At 35.0% G+C, this 14,658-nt stretch overlaps 1 protein-coding gene across 1 annotated transcript; it reads left to right on the forward strand.

The window, feature by feature from the left end:
• Positions 1-168: 168 nt before the first annotated feature.
• Positions 169-14,584, forward strand: LOC110379038 (inhibin beta B chain). The gene is made up of 5 exons (XM_021338538.3): positions 169-600; positions 11,020-11,126; positions 11,569-11,787; positions 12,223-12,498; positions 12,941-14,584. Exons 1-5 carry the CDS (start codon positions 279-281, stop codon positions 13,097-13,099), a joined length of 1,083 nt encoding a protein of 360 aa, XP_021194213.3. The 5' UTR covers positions 169-278; the 3' UTR covers positions 13,100-14,584.
• The last annotated feature ends 74 nt before the right edge of the window (positions 14,585-14,658 follow it).

The raw sequence follows: 14,658 nt of genomic DNA on the forward strand, positions 1-14,658 counted from the left end.
AAGGAAAACATAATAAATGTCAGTAAAAGCTACAATTTATGATACGTAGGGTACGTATAGTGCACACTTCGACCTCCGGGGACCACGAGAACAATGATCCGTCACAAGCGACCCGCGCCGAGCATCCCCAGCGCCACGAACCTGCGCCTACGCACCGTATATTAATCCGTGTATTTTTTCACGCGTATCAGTTGCGCGCCACCCGTCGCCGTCACCGCACGCATGCGTCTCGATCTACTCTACTATTTCAACTGTCTACGTCGTAGGAATTTACCACGATGGCTAAAATACCTAGTGTGATCGTGTATGTTCTAGTCATAAATATATTAAGTTTAAGCGGGATGAGTTGGGGTAGTTGTGCTAACTGCGCGAACGGGGACGTGAGTGTGAACAACCTGACGCAGGCACGGCTGGAGTTCGTCAAGCAGCAGATTCTGAAGAAGTTGAGGTTGAGCAAGAAGCCGGCGGTTGCGCTGCCGGTGAATAGCCTGCCGATGCCGGTGGCGCAGGGCCAGACCCTCAGTGAGGGCGCCACGAAGCCGCCGGAGTTCGACGACTATTATGGCAGAACTGAACAGAAGATCATCTTTCCCGTTGAAGGTAAGCTTCCAAATAACAATCTATCTTCATTTGTCCATAGTATTGCTATGATCTTTCTAAGTAGTTATGTGTTGGTCAGTTATCTACCTCTGCGTGAGAAAGCTTATCTAGAGAGCAATCTTCTCTTTGTAAATGACACGTGTAATCTATCCTGAGTGCATATAAATGTATGTTGACTTCTTTTAATTGCATAAGTGAAGCTAAAAGCAGAACCTCAGTATGATATGCTGTAGTTATGTGATACATCTGTTGGATGGTATCAAAAGAAGTTTCCCCATATTATTCTCTGTAGTTTTACAAAAATATCAGAAAAAAAAATTGTTTCAATGATATCTAAGTATTTAATATCTTTTTGAAATGTTAAAAATAATTTATCTTACTCTTTAGGTAGTAATAATAAGCATAAGGGATAAAACCTTTTCATTTTCTTTGGTTCTCAAAATGACGGACTCTATAAAACATTATTATATTTTTCTACATTACCATACTAAATTAATACTGTATTCCTTAATTAGACCGGAATTTCTAAATAATTATTTGTATTTCAATACACATGTTCAATAACAATGCAAATGTTAAATATACCGAAGTCGCGAAAACTATATAAAAAAATAAACTTTGATCCCCGTAAACGTAGCGCTAACATAAGATATTTATAAACAAAAATATAAAGTAGAACATAGTTTTAAAGCCCCAATGGATAAATTGGTTATTTCTTAGACCGTCATGCAAATGTGTATAATCATCAATTTTAAGAAACATAATTTGAAACACAAAAACCTTTTCTATCGCAAATCAATTAGAACACCTATAAAGTTAAAACTGACCTATATTGCCATTTAACAACTTAACACCAAACAGGTTTGAAACATAAATATACATAAAACATGATGAAATAACGACCAACAGTTACCGATCAGGTTAACTGTATCATATGGGAATTGAACTTCGGTCCACACGCAGAAGTCGCGTGCTTACTAAGGTCACAACAATTGATTTTGCAAACATTGCACTAAAACTATATGGACTTTGAACTCATGCTTGAGTTGAAATTATTTACATATGTAAAGATATTCAGCAACTATTTGCTTATTGAGTTATTTAGAGAAAAATGTATGTAGGCACAGAAGAGATGCAAAGTGACCGACATACCGTAGAACCGATAGATATGCACAATTGCAGGTGCAATTAAATTACCGCTAGCGTGGTGTATAGACAATGGAGACACTATTTTTTCGACCTTTGTTCTGTCTGTAAACCTTTTTGTACCTTTTTGGCCATGGTAACTCTTCTGAACGATCCCGTAGCCTAAAAAATCTAAGATCCCCTTCTAGACAAAGTTGAGACTCTTCATCAGTCGACTACTTTCGGAGAGTTTGTCGGCAGCTTAATTTGCAGTCTGATGGGGCTCTAACCGGGATAAATAGTACTTCAGAGTTCAGCTACAGCAACTGCAGTAGGATGGAAATACGAAATGCTCAAGGCAACATACAAAAACTGCAATTGTCAAGCTTAAGACCAGGCTATATGGCAAACGTTATAAAACAGTTATGGAAAACTGTTGTCTAGTTAAGTCTAAAAATTATGAAATTCGGCGTTACTTTGACATTCAATGTTAGGCAAGATACTTTGTTTTATATCCGCGGGGTTAAAAGCCAGGCTTAGATACATGATTGGTACTCCACCTTCCTGTCTTCATGCATATACCTCTACACATGCAAGCAAGGTCAAATGTGTGATGATGATGATGATGATATATCACTGTCAGGATAGTACAGGATGACAAAAGAAAGGGATTTTCTTATTGGTTAGAAACAGGACATCCATCTTCAACTGAGCATGACTAACATTTCTAATAATAACTTTACGCACGAGTATTAATAGCACAATTGTGTGTAATTAGTTAATCTGTGATGACGTATATAAACGTTATGTATCGTCTACGTCATAAGCAGTTGTTACGTTTTACATAGGTATATACGTACCCGTACCCGCAAGTTATTCACAGCTGAGCTTGATCATGATAAAGTTCATTGTTAGTTAACTGGACATTTTTAACAGTTTTTTTAAAGTAACGGATGATTATTATAACTTCATATTAACTGACATCCATTCATATTGAACATCTTTGGCATTCATCAAGGGTACCTAGTCTGAAGCCAGTCAAGCCAGGGTTGCCCGGGTAACTGGGTTGAGGACCTGCCAGGCAGTCGCTCGATGTAAAACACTGATACTCAGTTGCATCTGGTTAGACTGGAAGCCGACCCCAACATAGTTGGGAAAAGGCTAGACAGATTATGATCTCACCGACAAGGTTTTAGGGAAAATAGAGCAAGATGAAATATTATACAATAAGCCCTTATGTAATCGCGATACTAAGCAAGATATCTCAAATATTTTAGCAATACTTACTAGTCATGATTTGATTAAGGAAACACAATTACCGAATTCTTCAAAGAACATTATCATTGCGATCCTGACCTATATATCTGTCCAATCATAAATATTTACTACACTGTAGTGAAATAGGTAAATTCGCGGATATTTTGTTGTGATTTAAAACAAGTTAAAACGCAATATTTTCTTTTCAACTGAAACGAAATAAAGAAATGATATTTATGTTTATCAATACCACGGAGATCAATACTAATATTGTAAGCGCAAACATAGTGTTTATTTTTTGGCACCCAAAAGGCTCCGTACCTACCTACTAATACGATTTGAAAATTCTCTCACTATTAGAAAGCTACACTCTTCCCGAGTATCATAGGCTATATTTTATCCCGTTTTGGCCGTAGTTCTAACGGGACTCGGGTTAATCCGCGGGAAAACGGCTAATAACTTGTAAAAAGTATATTGCGCTTTAAAATTAATTAAGTTTACATTCATAATCTTGAAAACCTAAACAAAACATTAAAAACATTAAACAAATGACAAATGTTTCCATTGACATTTTTGATATCTTTTGTTATTTGAAGTGTCATTATGACACACAGTTTAAATATTAATAAATATTATACAATAAAATAAAGAAGATAGCTTCAAGATCCTAATGTATTTAAGTACTAGCTTCCGCCAGTGGTATGTTGATAAAAAGTAGCCTATGTGTTAATCCAGGGTATCACCTATCTACATACCACAATCAAATCGGTTCAGCCGTTTTGCGTGATTGAATAACAAACATACATCCATACATTCTCACAAACTTTCACATTTATAATATAAGTAGGATAGTCTCGGAACCTTTAAAACCTCGTATCCAAGGTAAACTTTTGTTTATTTATTAAAAAGTTGCTCATCAAAAATATTGGCCAACCAAATAGTCAAACTGTTTGATTTAAAAAAAAACTGTCTTTTTTTGCCTGAACGGACAAAGAACTACTTAAAAAGCTTTCGAACTACTTATAAGTATGACTGTGTCTATTTAAAGTTAATAGACAATATTTTGATATCCTTTCAATACTAATAGTTTAGTATAACTAGGTGGCACGTGGCTACTTTCTCTATAAGTACTTAATATCAATATTATTGAGAGTAGACAAATGAAGTACCTTGTGTCACTATATTTACATAATACGGTTCGCACTTGTCCATTGTTTATTTAAATGCGTATGAGCTTTTACGTATTAGGAATATAAGCTTTTGTGTTTAACACGTGTCTAATAGTTTACTTTATTGAGTTTACTAGCCGATTTTCCGCGAAATAGGTAGGTATATGTTACTCGGGAAGAGTGTAGCTTCCAACAGTGAAATAATTTTTCAAATCGGTTCAGTAGCTTCCGAATCTTTATGCCACGAATAAATACAAAATGTTACCTAATTATTATATGTATATTAATATAGATTATTTTAATATTTTAAACTTCTAAGAAATGGGATCATCTCTGCATTTAATAAAAATATTTTCATGTGTAGATCATTATCAAATCGCATTTTAATCACATGAACATTCAATGAATAATAATTAAACTAAATAATACCACAAAAAGCTCAGTAATTTTCCACTAATTAAGATCAAAATGTGACACGGAACTATTAATTAATTATATCGAATTGGAACGAGAGGTAATAAAAAACTTCGTTTGAACTCTGGACCTTTACTAATTTGTACGTTATCACTTCAAGTGTTAACTGTACCAGTAGATAATGTACCAGTTATTGTACATTTGTACATAATTAGAAGCTACTCAATTTCGTAGTATTTACATGCTTACGGTTAGGCGCTCCCTGTGTTGCTCCGCATCGCTGCCATTGCGGTGAAGCTGTCGACAGCCTCGGGCACCATGGTCTGTCGTGCTGCAGAAGTGCTGGTCGTATTGCACGGCATGCCAGCATTAACGACATTATCCGTCGTGCTCTTTCCACCGCCGGCGTGCCAGCCGTGTTAGAGCCTAATGGACTGGTACGTGACGATGGAAAGAGGCCAGATGGTATGACGTTGTTGCCATGGAAGTTGGGTAGGCCCTTGGTGTGGGATGCAACGTGCGTCGACACCCTGGCGCCATCGCATCTTCCCTGCACGGCAGGTCATGCTGGTGCGGCTGCTGCTTCTGCAGAGACCACCAAGCGGCGCAAGTATAGTAACCTTATTGGGAACTATACTTTTGAGCCGTTTGGGGTCGAAACGCTCGGACCATGGGGCCCGAGTTCGCGGTTACTTTATAAGGACATCGCGAAAAGGCTTGTCGACGCTTCGCGTGACCAGAGGGCTGGCTTATTCTTCGGACAAAGAATTAGCATTGCCATTCAACGTGGCAATGCAGCCAGTCTTCTGGGCACGTTTCCGGAGGACAGTGATGCGGAGGAATACTTCGACGCCTGATCGATGCTCTTTTATATTTTATGTTTTATGTTTATATATATTTTGTATATAGTACTTTATTTTTAGTTTTGTATAAAGATAAGTAGCTTAAGTTTGTATATATGTATAGTGTGTACATTATAAGTTGTGATTTGTAAAATCAAGTTTTAATATTGGAATTGATAAACAAAATAAATGTATTTCGTAGTCGTAAAAATGTTATATTTCGTAGCGGTCGTAGTCGGCGACGGAATTCCGTAGCGCGTAGCAACTGTTTTAGAGTGTTATGAATGTAGATATTAAATTAACTGTAACTAAATGATAGGTTATTGTTAAATTAAACGTATTCAAGGTTTTATATCGATGAAGTAATGAGAAATATTGTTTATCCTGCTATTTTTTTGCAATTTACCTTTGATTTGTTAATTAATTTGATTAAAACTTGTAGTGATTTTAAAAGATTGAATTTTCAAGTAACCATGAAGGTATGTTCAAAAACAATACTAACGTATAAGTTTGAATGATGAAAGCACTGTCACTCTTCCAAAGATGAGTTAATTTATTCAGTATCCATCCAGTAACAAATATTATATTTCCAGTTAAGAAATAAAACGCTCTTTCAGATGCATATGCATTAACATTGTCCCAACTCTATATATAGTTGCTAGCCCAGTACATTGTACTACACAATGATATGACAACAGAAACGCCCAGTTTATCTATTAAGCACCTATTCTTAAACCGATGCTAAATGATCACGCGCCTCTCAACTGACGATAATGTGACCTCTTGTAAGACAGCTACTGTTCTCTAGTTAGCTATATTACTTAAACCTGTTTCATCATCTGCCTAGCCTTTTCCCAACTATGTTGGGGTCGGCTTCCAGTCTTACCGCATGCAGCTGAGTACCAGTGATTCACAAGGAGCAACTGCCTATCTGATCTCCTCAACTCAATTGCCTGGGCAACCCAATATCTACTCCTAGATGAGACTGGTTGTCAGGCTTACTGGTTTCTGGCTAGTCGTAACGACTGCCAAAGATGTTCAAATGACAGCATAGGTACTTAAACCAGTGTGTTGAGAAAAAATCTTGTTTTACTTAAAAGGTAGTAAGAAAGTGGTAAGAAACTTTACAAATGTAAGAGCTAAGTTTTGCTAAGAAGTTCACGTTTGGAGGTTTCCCTTATTTTTGCGAGTAAATTGTAGCTTGTTTTGCGTAGAAATTGCATTTTACCTCATTGATAAATTAATTGAAAAATCTGTGTTATTTCACAAATATTGCATATGTAACATTGAAACATAATAGGCAATAATTTTACAATCTTATCTTTTACTTAATTGGACACGGGTAAAATGTCATTTCTACGTTATGAAATAAGATTGTTTCATACATTAAAATACAGATTTCGGGGTCATATAATTTTCAATTATTTTATACCAATTACTATCGGGGAGTGCCAATGAGTAACGAGGTCCGGGTTATATTGTAGTTTTTAATCAGTAAGTATGGGAGTTTTTATCTAACTAGGTTCAAAGTATAAAAGCGCGTATTTTTCAAGTATTTGTTTATTTGAGATTAGCAGAACAGTTGCGAACCAATTAAGTTAATTGTATGACAATTAGTCTCGTTATTATAATAAATTAATATGATTTATTCAGAACTATATTTCTATTGGTATGTTGTCAAATCTATACTAATAAAATAAAGAGAAGGAATTTGTACACTACAGAACCGCTTTGAAAAATTCTTTCACAGTTAGAAAGCTACACTCTTCCCGAGTAACATAGGCTATATTTTATCCCGGTACGGGCAGCAGTTCCCACGGGGCGCGAGTAAAACCGCGGGAAAACGGTGGTATGAGATATTTTGCATTGTTTGCACAAATAAAATTAATGTCATATTTATCAAAGTATTTTTACATTTTGAGTTCAATGAACTAAATATTAAATAAGCGTAAATATTTGTAATAACAACTTTGATTGCTTTGTAATTGTCAAAACATAGTGTTTTATTAATTTTTTATCTTTATGTTTTTATGTAGTAGTTTTGACTGTTATGGGCGCTACATATAAAATAGCGATAAATTAATAATTTCAGTCGGTTTCCGAAACTATACAATACATATACAATATTCTATCTCTGTCGTATTTTAATCAACTAATGTTTGCACTCATAAACTTATGAAGACTTGGCCAATCAATAAAAATGTCTTTAACTGTGATGATAATTACAATTATTATAATCGAGTAAATAAACACTTAGCTCATATCAAGGGCTATTAATATAACTGACCAATACTGTTTACTTGGCAAAGAAAAAATAACTTAATGATAAACAAGAGCAAAGTAAATAGCTTTATCTAAGTTACATATAAGTATTCAACTTATAAGTAAGTGTAGAACAATATTTACTACTTAGCTGTTAAGTTTATCTTTTCAACGAAAATTTAGTTAAATAAATAAGGAAGTTTAAAGATCAGTTGGTTAACGAGGTTTCTGTAACTTGTAAACAAATATAAAAAAGTGTTTAATTCTCAACAAGCGAGACAGATGCATATTTATATATCAAAATTATGAATTATTCTGTACTAGATTTTATATTGATCCTAGCTAAATTCAGCGTTTCACCCGTGACTCTGGGAACTAAGTACTTCCTTAAATTCAGATATGTGCCTTACTATGTAAATTTCTGTCAAGTTTCATGAAAATCAAACGAGTAGTTTTTTTTGTTAAAAAGAGTAACAAACCGACACCCTCAAATACATCCTCACAAGGCATAAACTTTAACGTGAACGTAAAACCCTACCAATACTATAAATTTTTACAGTTACATGAGATAAATCTCCAATTTATTCAGTACTTAGTCATCAGTTTATCACGCACCATGAGTTTACTTTACGACTGATTTATGTAAAGTCACGATACTTACATAGGTAACGTCATTCACTCCTTATATGGTTGCACAAAACCTCAACCTCATCTTAATAAGTTTTCAGAGCATGAAAAGCCGAAATATGATATGGAAATATGACGTAGTATGACGTTTTCACAGACAACTGTAGTAGATGGTCGTACAAATTATCGAGTTACTAATGTACTAAGTAAATAAAGTAATGTGGTCTGCTTACTTGTCATTTTATGAGTCAGTTTTCAGGTATCGTTCATCATCTAATTTACTACGAATTCAATACCGTTTTTAGTCTATTCTGTACCACTGCTGGGCAAAAGTCCATCTTATTTCCATATTTTCCGATCGATAGTTCCTAGGCATCCAGAAAAAAAAGGTTTCTATCATCAATTTAAAAGCTTCGACGTTAATAAGTTAGATATTCATATTGTAAGTTGTTCCCCGTGGTAAAGGGCACCATTTCCCACACCAGGATAAAAAGTAGCCTATGTAATTTTTCAGGACGTAGGCTACATGTGTACCTACCTAATTTTAGTTAAATTGGTTCGGTAGTTAATTATTGTCGCATATAAAATAGGTATTAGTAGGTAAGGATTAATTTTGTACCTAATATAGTGACCATACTTTTAAGCGTTCTTCTAAAAAGTATTTTCTCAATCCAGATTAAACTCGTAACAACAAAGACAAAGATATTAACAAGGTAACAACTATTGACCTTACACTATGGTTCTCAGTATAGATTATATTAATTGTAAGACATTTCATACGAGCTTCCTTATCTCTTCATAACGGATGCGGGAAGATCACAGATGCAGTTACTTGAGGAACCGAGTGGACTTTGCCTTAGTTGAGAAAGTAATGAACATCTGAATCATAATTGTTTTCATTATGTTTTACTTCATTATGATACGGAACTGGGAGATAGTGTCAATCGTAATTTGTTGGAGGAATGTTTTTCAAGGTACTGTGTTAAATAAATAGATTGGTAAGATGTTATGTTACCAGCAATTTGTGATTTTTCTATTAACCATTATATTTAATGACGGAAGATGCTGGATGCAGGTCGCCTCCAACAGGTATCTGTGGAGATCTAAGGGGGAGGCCTATGTTCAGCAGTGGACGTCCTATGGCTGAGATGATGATAATGATTATATTTAATTGCGCGTACCTTTGGATTTTTTTATTTACATTTTTTAATTATTTGTTTAGCAATGCAATGAGATAGGACATTTTCTGTTATCGTGTCCAACGATTTCAAAAGTAGGTACTATAGCTTTGAAGGTTGTTATATTGTTCCAAGTTCGAAGCACGTATTAATTAATTTTAATACCCAATCAGCTGTTAGTCACGTAGAACTTATCAATATAAACAAAAATCAATGAGACGCCAAAATAGCGCCAATTTTATCGCTATTAACAATTATATTCGATACGAATAAACATTATTTTGCACATGATTAATAAAAGTGTCTTGGAAAACGATTAAATACCTACACATGTGTACGTTATCGGTCGGAGTGACCTCAGGGCCATTCCTTGGTCCAATTAACATAGGTCATTTGAACCGTGTGTAGTTTATGTGTTATCGTGTGTTGTATCATCTTTGTTGGTATGTTGTGTGCTTCTTACAGGTGATTTTAATTAGGTACTATAGGTTTTATATCATACTTATGGTATATAGAAATGTATCGCGTTGTGTATTGTGACGCCTAGTTTTCAGTTGTCGACCTCACGCGACAGATTCGTGGCTTGGAATTTCACCTTTAGGTAGCTAGGTCAAGGAATTTATACAGAAAACTACAATCCCTGAACCTATTTTAAGTACCTGTACAAAAACAAGTACCTGATACCTATTTTAAGTTAACGATGGATATTTTAACCGACAATTTAAAATAACTGAAAATGTGCACACGCAGAATCATTTTCTATTCTCTCTTCATCTTTAGTTGCAAAATTAAAATTCCTCTATTCTGTCTAAACGATACATAAATTCAGCATAAATTATTTACTTAATACTTGATTTAGTAATAGTTATTACGAAAAGTTACGGGAAAATACATCAATGTAATCAGTTAATTAACTGATTATCTAATATTCATTGCACAATGGAAAACTAATTGCTTTTAATATTTTTAATTGAACATTTAGCGACGTTGAAGTAATTATGCTGTAATATGCACGTGTATTTAATTTGTACAATTAGTAGTGGTCTTAGTACATTACTCTTTTTAAAAGAGCTATCATCTGCCTAGCCTTTTCCCGACTATGTTAGCGTCGGCGTCCAGTCTAACCGGATGCAGCTGATGACCAATATATTTTACATGAAGTGGACTGCCTATCAGACCTGCAGTGCCAACTTGTTATTTTGATTTGACCTTATATTTACACATTTAAGTAAAAAGAGCCTTCCAACTTATACACCAGCTAGACTGCTAGTTTCTAGTTAGAGAGAACGACGAATAAGACATTGCTCATACAGAGTTGGGGTCTTCAGAGGCAACTTTAGGTACACACTACTACATTAAATCATCATCTGCCTGGCCTTTTCCCAACAACGTTAGGGCAAGCGTCTAGTCATACCAGAATACCTACAGTATTTTACATGGAACCACTGGCTAATTGTCCTCCTTAACTGAAAATTACCCACTCAAAACGATACAGTTTCATCCTATACAATTTAATATTAAATGTATTTTCTCTCGTCTTTTCAGGTGAATGTTTAACGTCAGGCAGATATCCGTTCAAGTGCTTGCAGTTCGAGTTGCCTCCTGATGTGCAGCCTGAAGAAGTCAATGTCGTGGAGTTGTGGTTCTATAAGGTATGTTTCAATAAGGATTTTTATTTCTAAACCTTCTTAGATAATAATAATTACGAACATAAGACTGCCAACGAACTAAAAATGACAAAGAAATCTGTTTCTTCTTATGGAGTGGTTACAAATGGAAATATTACGATTCGTTGCATCTATTTTTCCAAGAAACTTTAACCATGCTAAGTTATTCAAATTGTTGTCAGTCCTCAAACCTTTATTATCTAGAACTCAGATTCTGTAACTTGATTATAATGTGGCGATACAATATTCTGACCCCTATGCACACTAATAAAGTAACTAGTAGTAAATAATTATCCCACACACATCTCAAAATAATATCAATCAAGTTACACCCTGATGAATCTTTTCAAGTCCAAAAAATAAACCGCCCACCACCACTACTTCTTATTCTCACCACCAAAATCTAAGATCCAACCTCCACTTCCAGGAACGCGACCCTCTCGACGAATACAACCAAACGTTCGTGATCTCCGAGGCAGCCCACTGGGACAGCCAGCAGCAGTTCAAGAAGACCAAGCCTATTGCCATCAAGGAGACTGACATAGGAGAGGGCTGGGTCAGGGTGGAACTGGCTTGGGCGGTCAGGGTCTGGTTAGAGGGGAGGGAGAGGCTGCATACGCTTCATGTGGCGTGTAGGACTTGTCAGGTAATTAAATAAAATCAGTAGCATTACAACGAGACTAAATAAGAATATAGAATTACCTATATCTTTTTGAAATTGGATGTAAAGGATTTACGACTGTCCTGATGGTGCTGCCTTTGGGTTCCGCTTATTACCTTACCAAATTGCATCTGGTTTAGCTGTTTATAATGTGAAAGCGCAACAAAATATATGCTGACTTGTAGGTAGCATTGATTTATGTAACGCAGTTAGTATATTTAACGCTCTCGAGAGGAAGTTACGATGAATTTTTAACAGCCTCATTGGCATGATTGATTGATTCAGTTCTAAAATTGTTGAGTTGACAACAATATTTACTGGGGAAATTAAAGTTTAATAGACTGTCTTTAGTAAACTATTAATCTAAAACAAAACTCAAACTTTTGTACCAACAAAACTAACAAACAAATCTCTTTACAGCTACGCCGCGCACCTCTCTCCTTCCACGAGAAACATAGGCCTTTCCTAGTGCTTTACACGAAATACGCAGGCAAGCGACGCCGGGGCCGAGCCCTAGAGTGTGGGGCGAACACCAGCGAGTGCTGTCGAGAAGTCCTGTATGTGGACTTCAAGGAGCTGGGCTGGGATGACTGGATTATCAGGCCGGCTGGCTACCATGCGTACTTCTGTAAGGGATCCTGCTCGCCTATATCCGCTTTGGCGAACACTGATATTTATCATCATAATGTTATTAGGGTGAGTTGTGTTTTTGTTACTTTTTACCCCTTCAGTGGGAAGGAGTGTCAGACTTTTACTAAAAGACACCATGTTCCTTCTTAAACCCTTTATTTACCAGAGCCTCGGTAACTTTTTCGAATGATCCAGATGCTGCCTAGCCTTTTCCCATCTATGTTGGTGTCGGCTTCCAGTCTAATCTGATGTGGCTGAGTAGGTACCAGTGTTTTACATGGAGCGACTGCCTATCTGACCCCCTCAACCCAGTTACCCGGGTTACCCCATAAACCCACACAAGACTGGTTTCTAATGATTTCGAACAGTATTTTTAATGTAAAGAGCGATTTCGCAATGTCTCTTCCAAAAAATTGTACTTAGGACACTTTTGGCCAGATAATTTGGACTCTTTCCTGATGAAAATCTACTTAACTTTAACTAATAATCTTATTTATTTTGTTCACAGAAATACTTCTACTCCCTATCGGAGCGCAAGGCGGAATTCAAGCCATGCTGCGCGCCGACCACGTTCAGCTCTCTACAACTCCTTTATATGGACTCCACGAATACGGTCACGCAAAAAACTCTACCCAACATGGTGGTGGAGTCCTGTGGGTGTATGTGAGAAATAGTACTAAAGCACGCCAGGGTATGCGAGGGAATTGGTTTAGGAACAAGTATTTTAAGACAGAAAAGCTTGATAAATGGTTATAAGGTACCTTTTAAGGAGTTGACAGCAAGATTATAATAAAAAACAAATTGTTTCTTCGTCAAAATATGACTCAAAATATTGTCAGATTGCAAGGAAAGCCTAAACTTGCAGAGTTATTTTGCAAGCTAATGTACAGACGTGAGCAGGTGAATCTGTCAAATTTTACCAATTGAAAATTAACTTTCTGCTATTGTGATAAGGTTGATAATCTATTGAAGAAATTTGACAGATTAAGGTAGGTTGATGTGCTGTCGTTTGCAAATTTTTTATTAAAAATTTAATCATTGCTCCGTATAGCCTGGTTGTGTTAAAAGGAGTTCATGAACTTTTGAGTGTTAAAACTTTTTAAATGACAGTAATTATTTGTATGTATGTGTGAGTGAATAGAATAAGATGAGCATTTTTTTGTAATGTGTACTTTATAAGCAAAATGTGATATCGTTTGTTTTTTTGGTCATTGAAGGAGGTAGTGATTAATGAGAAAAAAAGTATTAAAATTTCATAACATCACTTTTAAAAGTCGATTAACTTTTAAAACAATTTTTAATGATAATCTCCTCTTTTTTACACAGATTGAAAATAGATAGAGAAGTCTAACAATATCTTTATTTTTTTTGCATTCTTAGCTGTTTCATAAATAATCCATCTCATATGACTTTCTCCTTCAATGACAACTCTAGTAATTAATTTTGTGATTGTAAGATTAATTTAACGATAACCAGTGCATTTATTTTATTTATAATTTTTAAATAATTTACATGACATCGTCATGTTGTTATGTGTATTTGAATTTTAATATACTTGATTTTTTATTGCATTTCTTGGTTAAAAATATTAACCAGAATTTTTTCATGTCAATTTTGAATTTTAAGTTTTTTTGAAAAAGTATATTAAAGTTCGTATTATGAAGAGAGATATTTACGTTATTTCTAATGTAAATGTTTAGTATGATAAATTATCAAACTTTCTTGTAATATAGTTAGGCTCTAGACTAAGTTTCGGATATATTTCTATAAAGATATGTTCCTATAGTTTAAGTTAGACAATTGTTAGGCCGAAAATGCTTGTGTGAATTAACTTAAATGTCAAAAATTTGGGCATTCTTTTGATTTCGAAAATCGTACTCCAAAAAGATAAGTTTACATAAGCATTTTTAGTTTAAATCAATAACCATGATTTAATTATAAAATTCAATGTCGGTTAATAAGATTTTTTAATTTAAAGACACTACGCACTCTCATATTGTAAAGAGATTTTTGATGAATGTACTTAAATATTGTCGTGTCCCAGTTTTTCATAGATTTTGTCACAGCGGTGTCTAAGTATTATAGTTTAAGACTAAAAAATAATGGTAGGTATTGAGATAATAATATGAAGAAATTAAATAAGTTTTTTATACATGTTTTGTATCATTTTCAATCCTTACCTCGTCTTACCTATGCCTTGCATTGCCAAAATTGCCACGAATGTTA

The sequence above is a fragment of the Helicoverpa armigera genome, chromosome 26 (genome assembly GCF_030705265.1).
Source record: "Helicoverpa armigera isolate CAAS_96S chromosome 26, ASM3070526v1, whole genome shotgun sequence".
NCBI classification, from domain to species: Eukaryota; Metazoa; Arthropoda; class Insecta; order Lepidoptera; family Noctuidae; genus Helicoverpa; species Helicoverpa armigera.

Excerpts from the sequence above, each read along its gene's own strand:
- LOC110379038 (XM_021338538.3), top strand. The coding sequence starts at position 279 with ATGGCTAAAATACCTAGTGTGATCGTGTATGTTCTAGTCATAAATATA. Across the intron at positions 601-11,019 it reads GATCATCTTTCCCGTTGAAG|GTGAATGTTTAACGTCAGGC; the intron begins GTAAGCTTCCAA and ends TCGTCTTTTCAG. Across the intron at positions 11,127-11,568 it reads TGGAGTTGTGGTTCTATAAG|GAACGCGACCCTCTCGACGA; the intron begins GTATGTTTCAAT and ends CTCCACTTCCAG.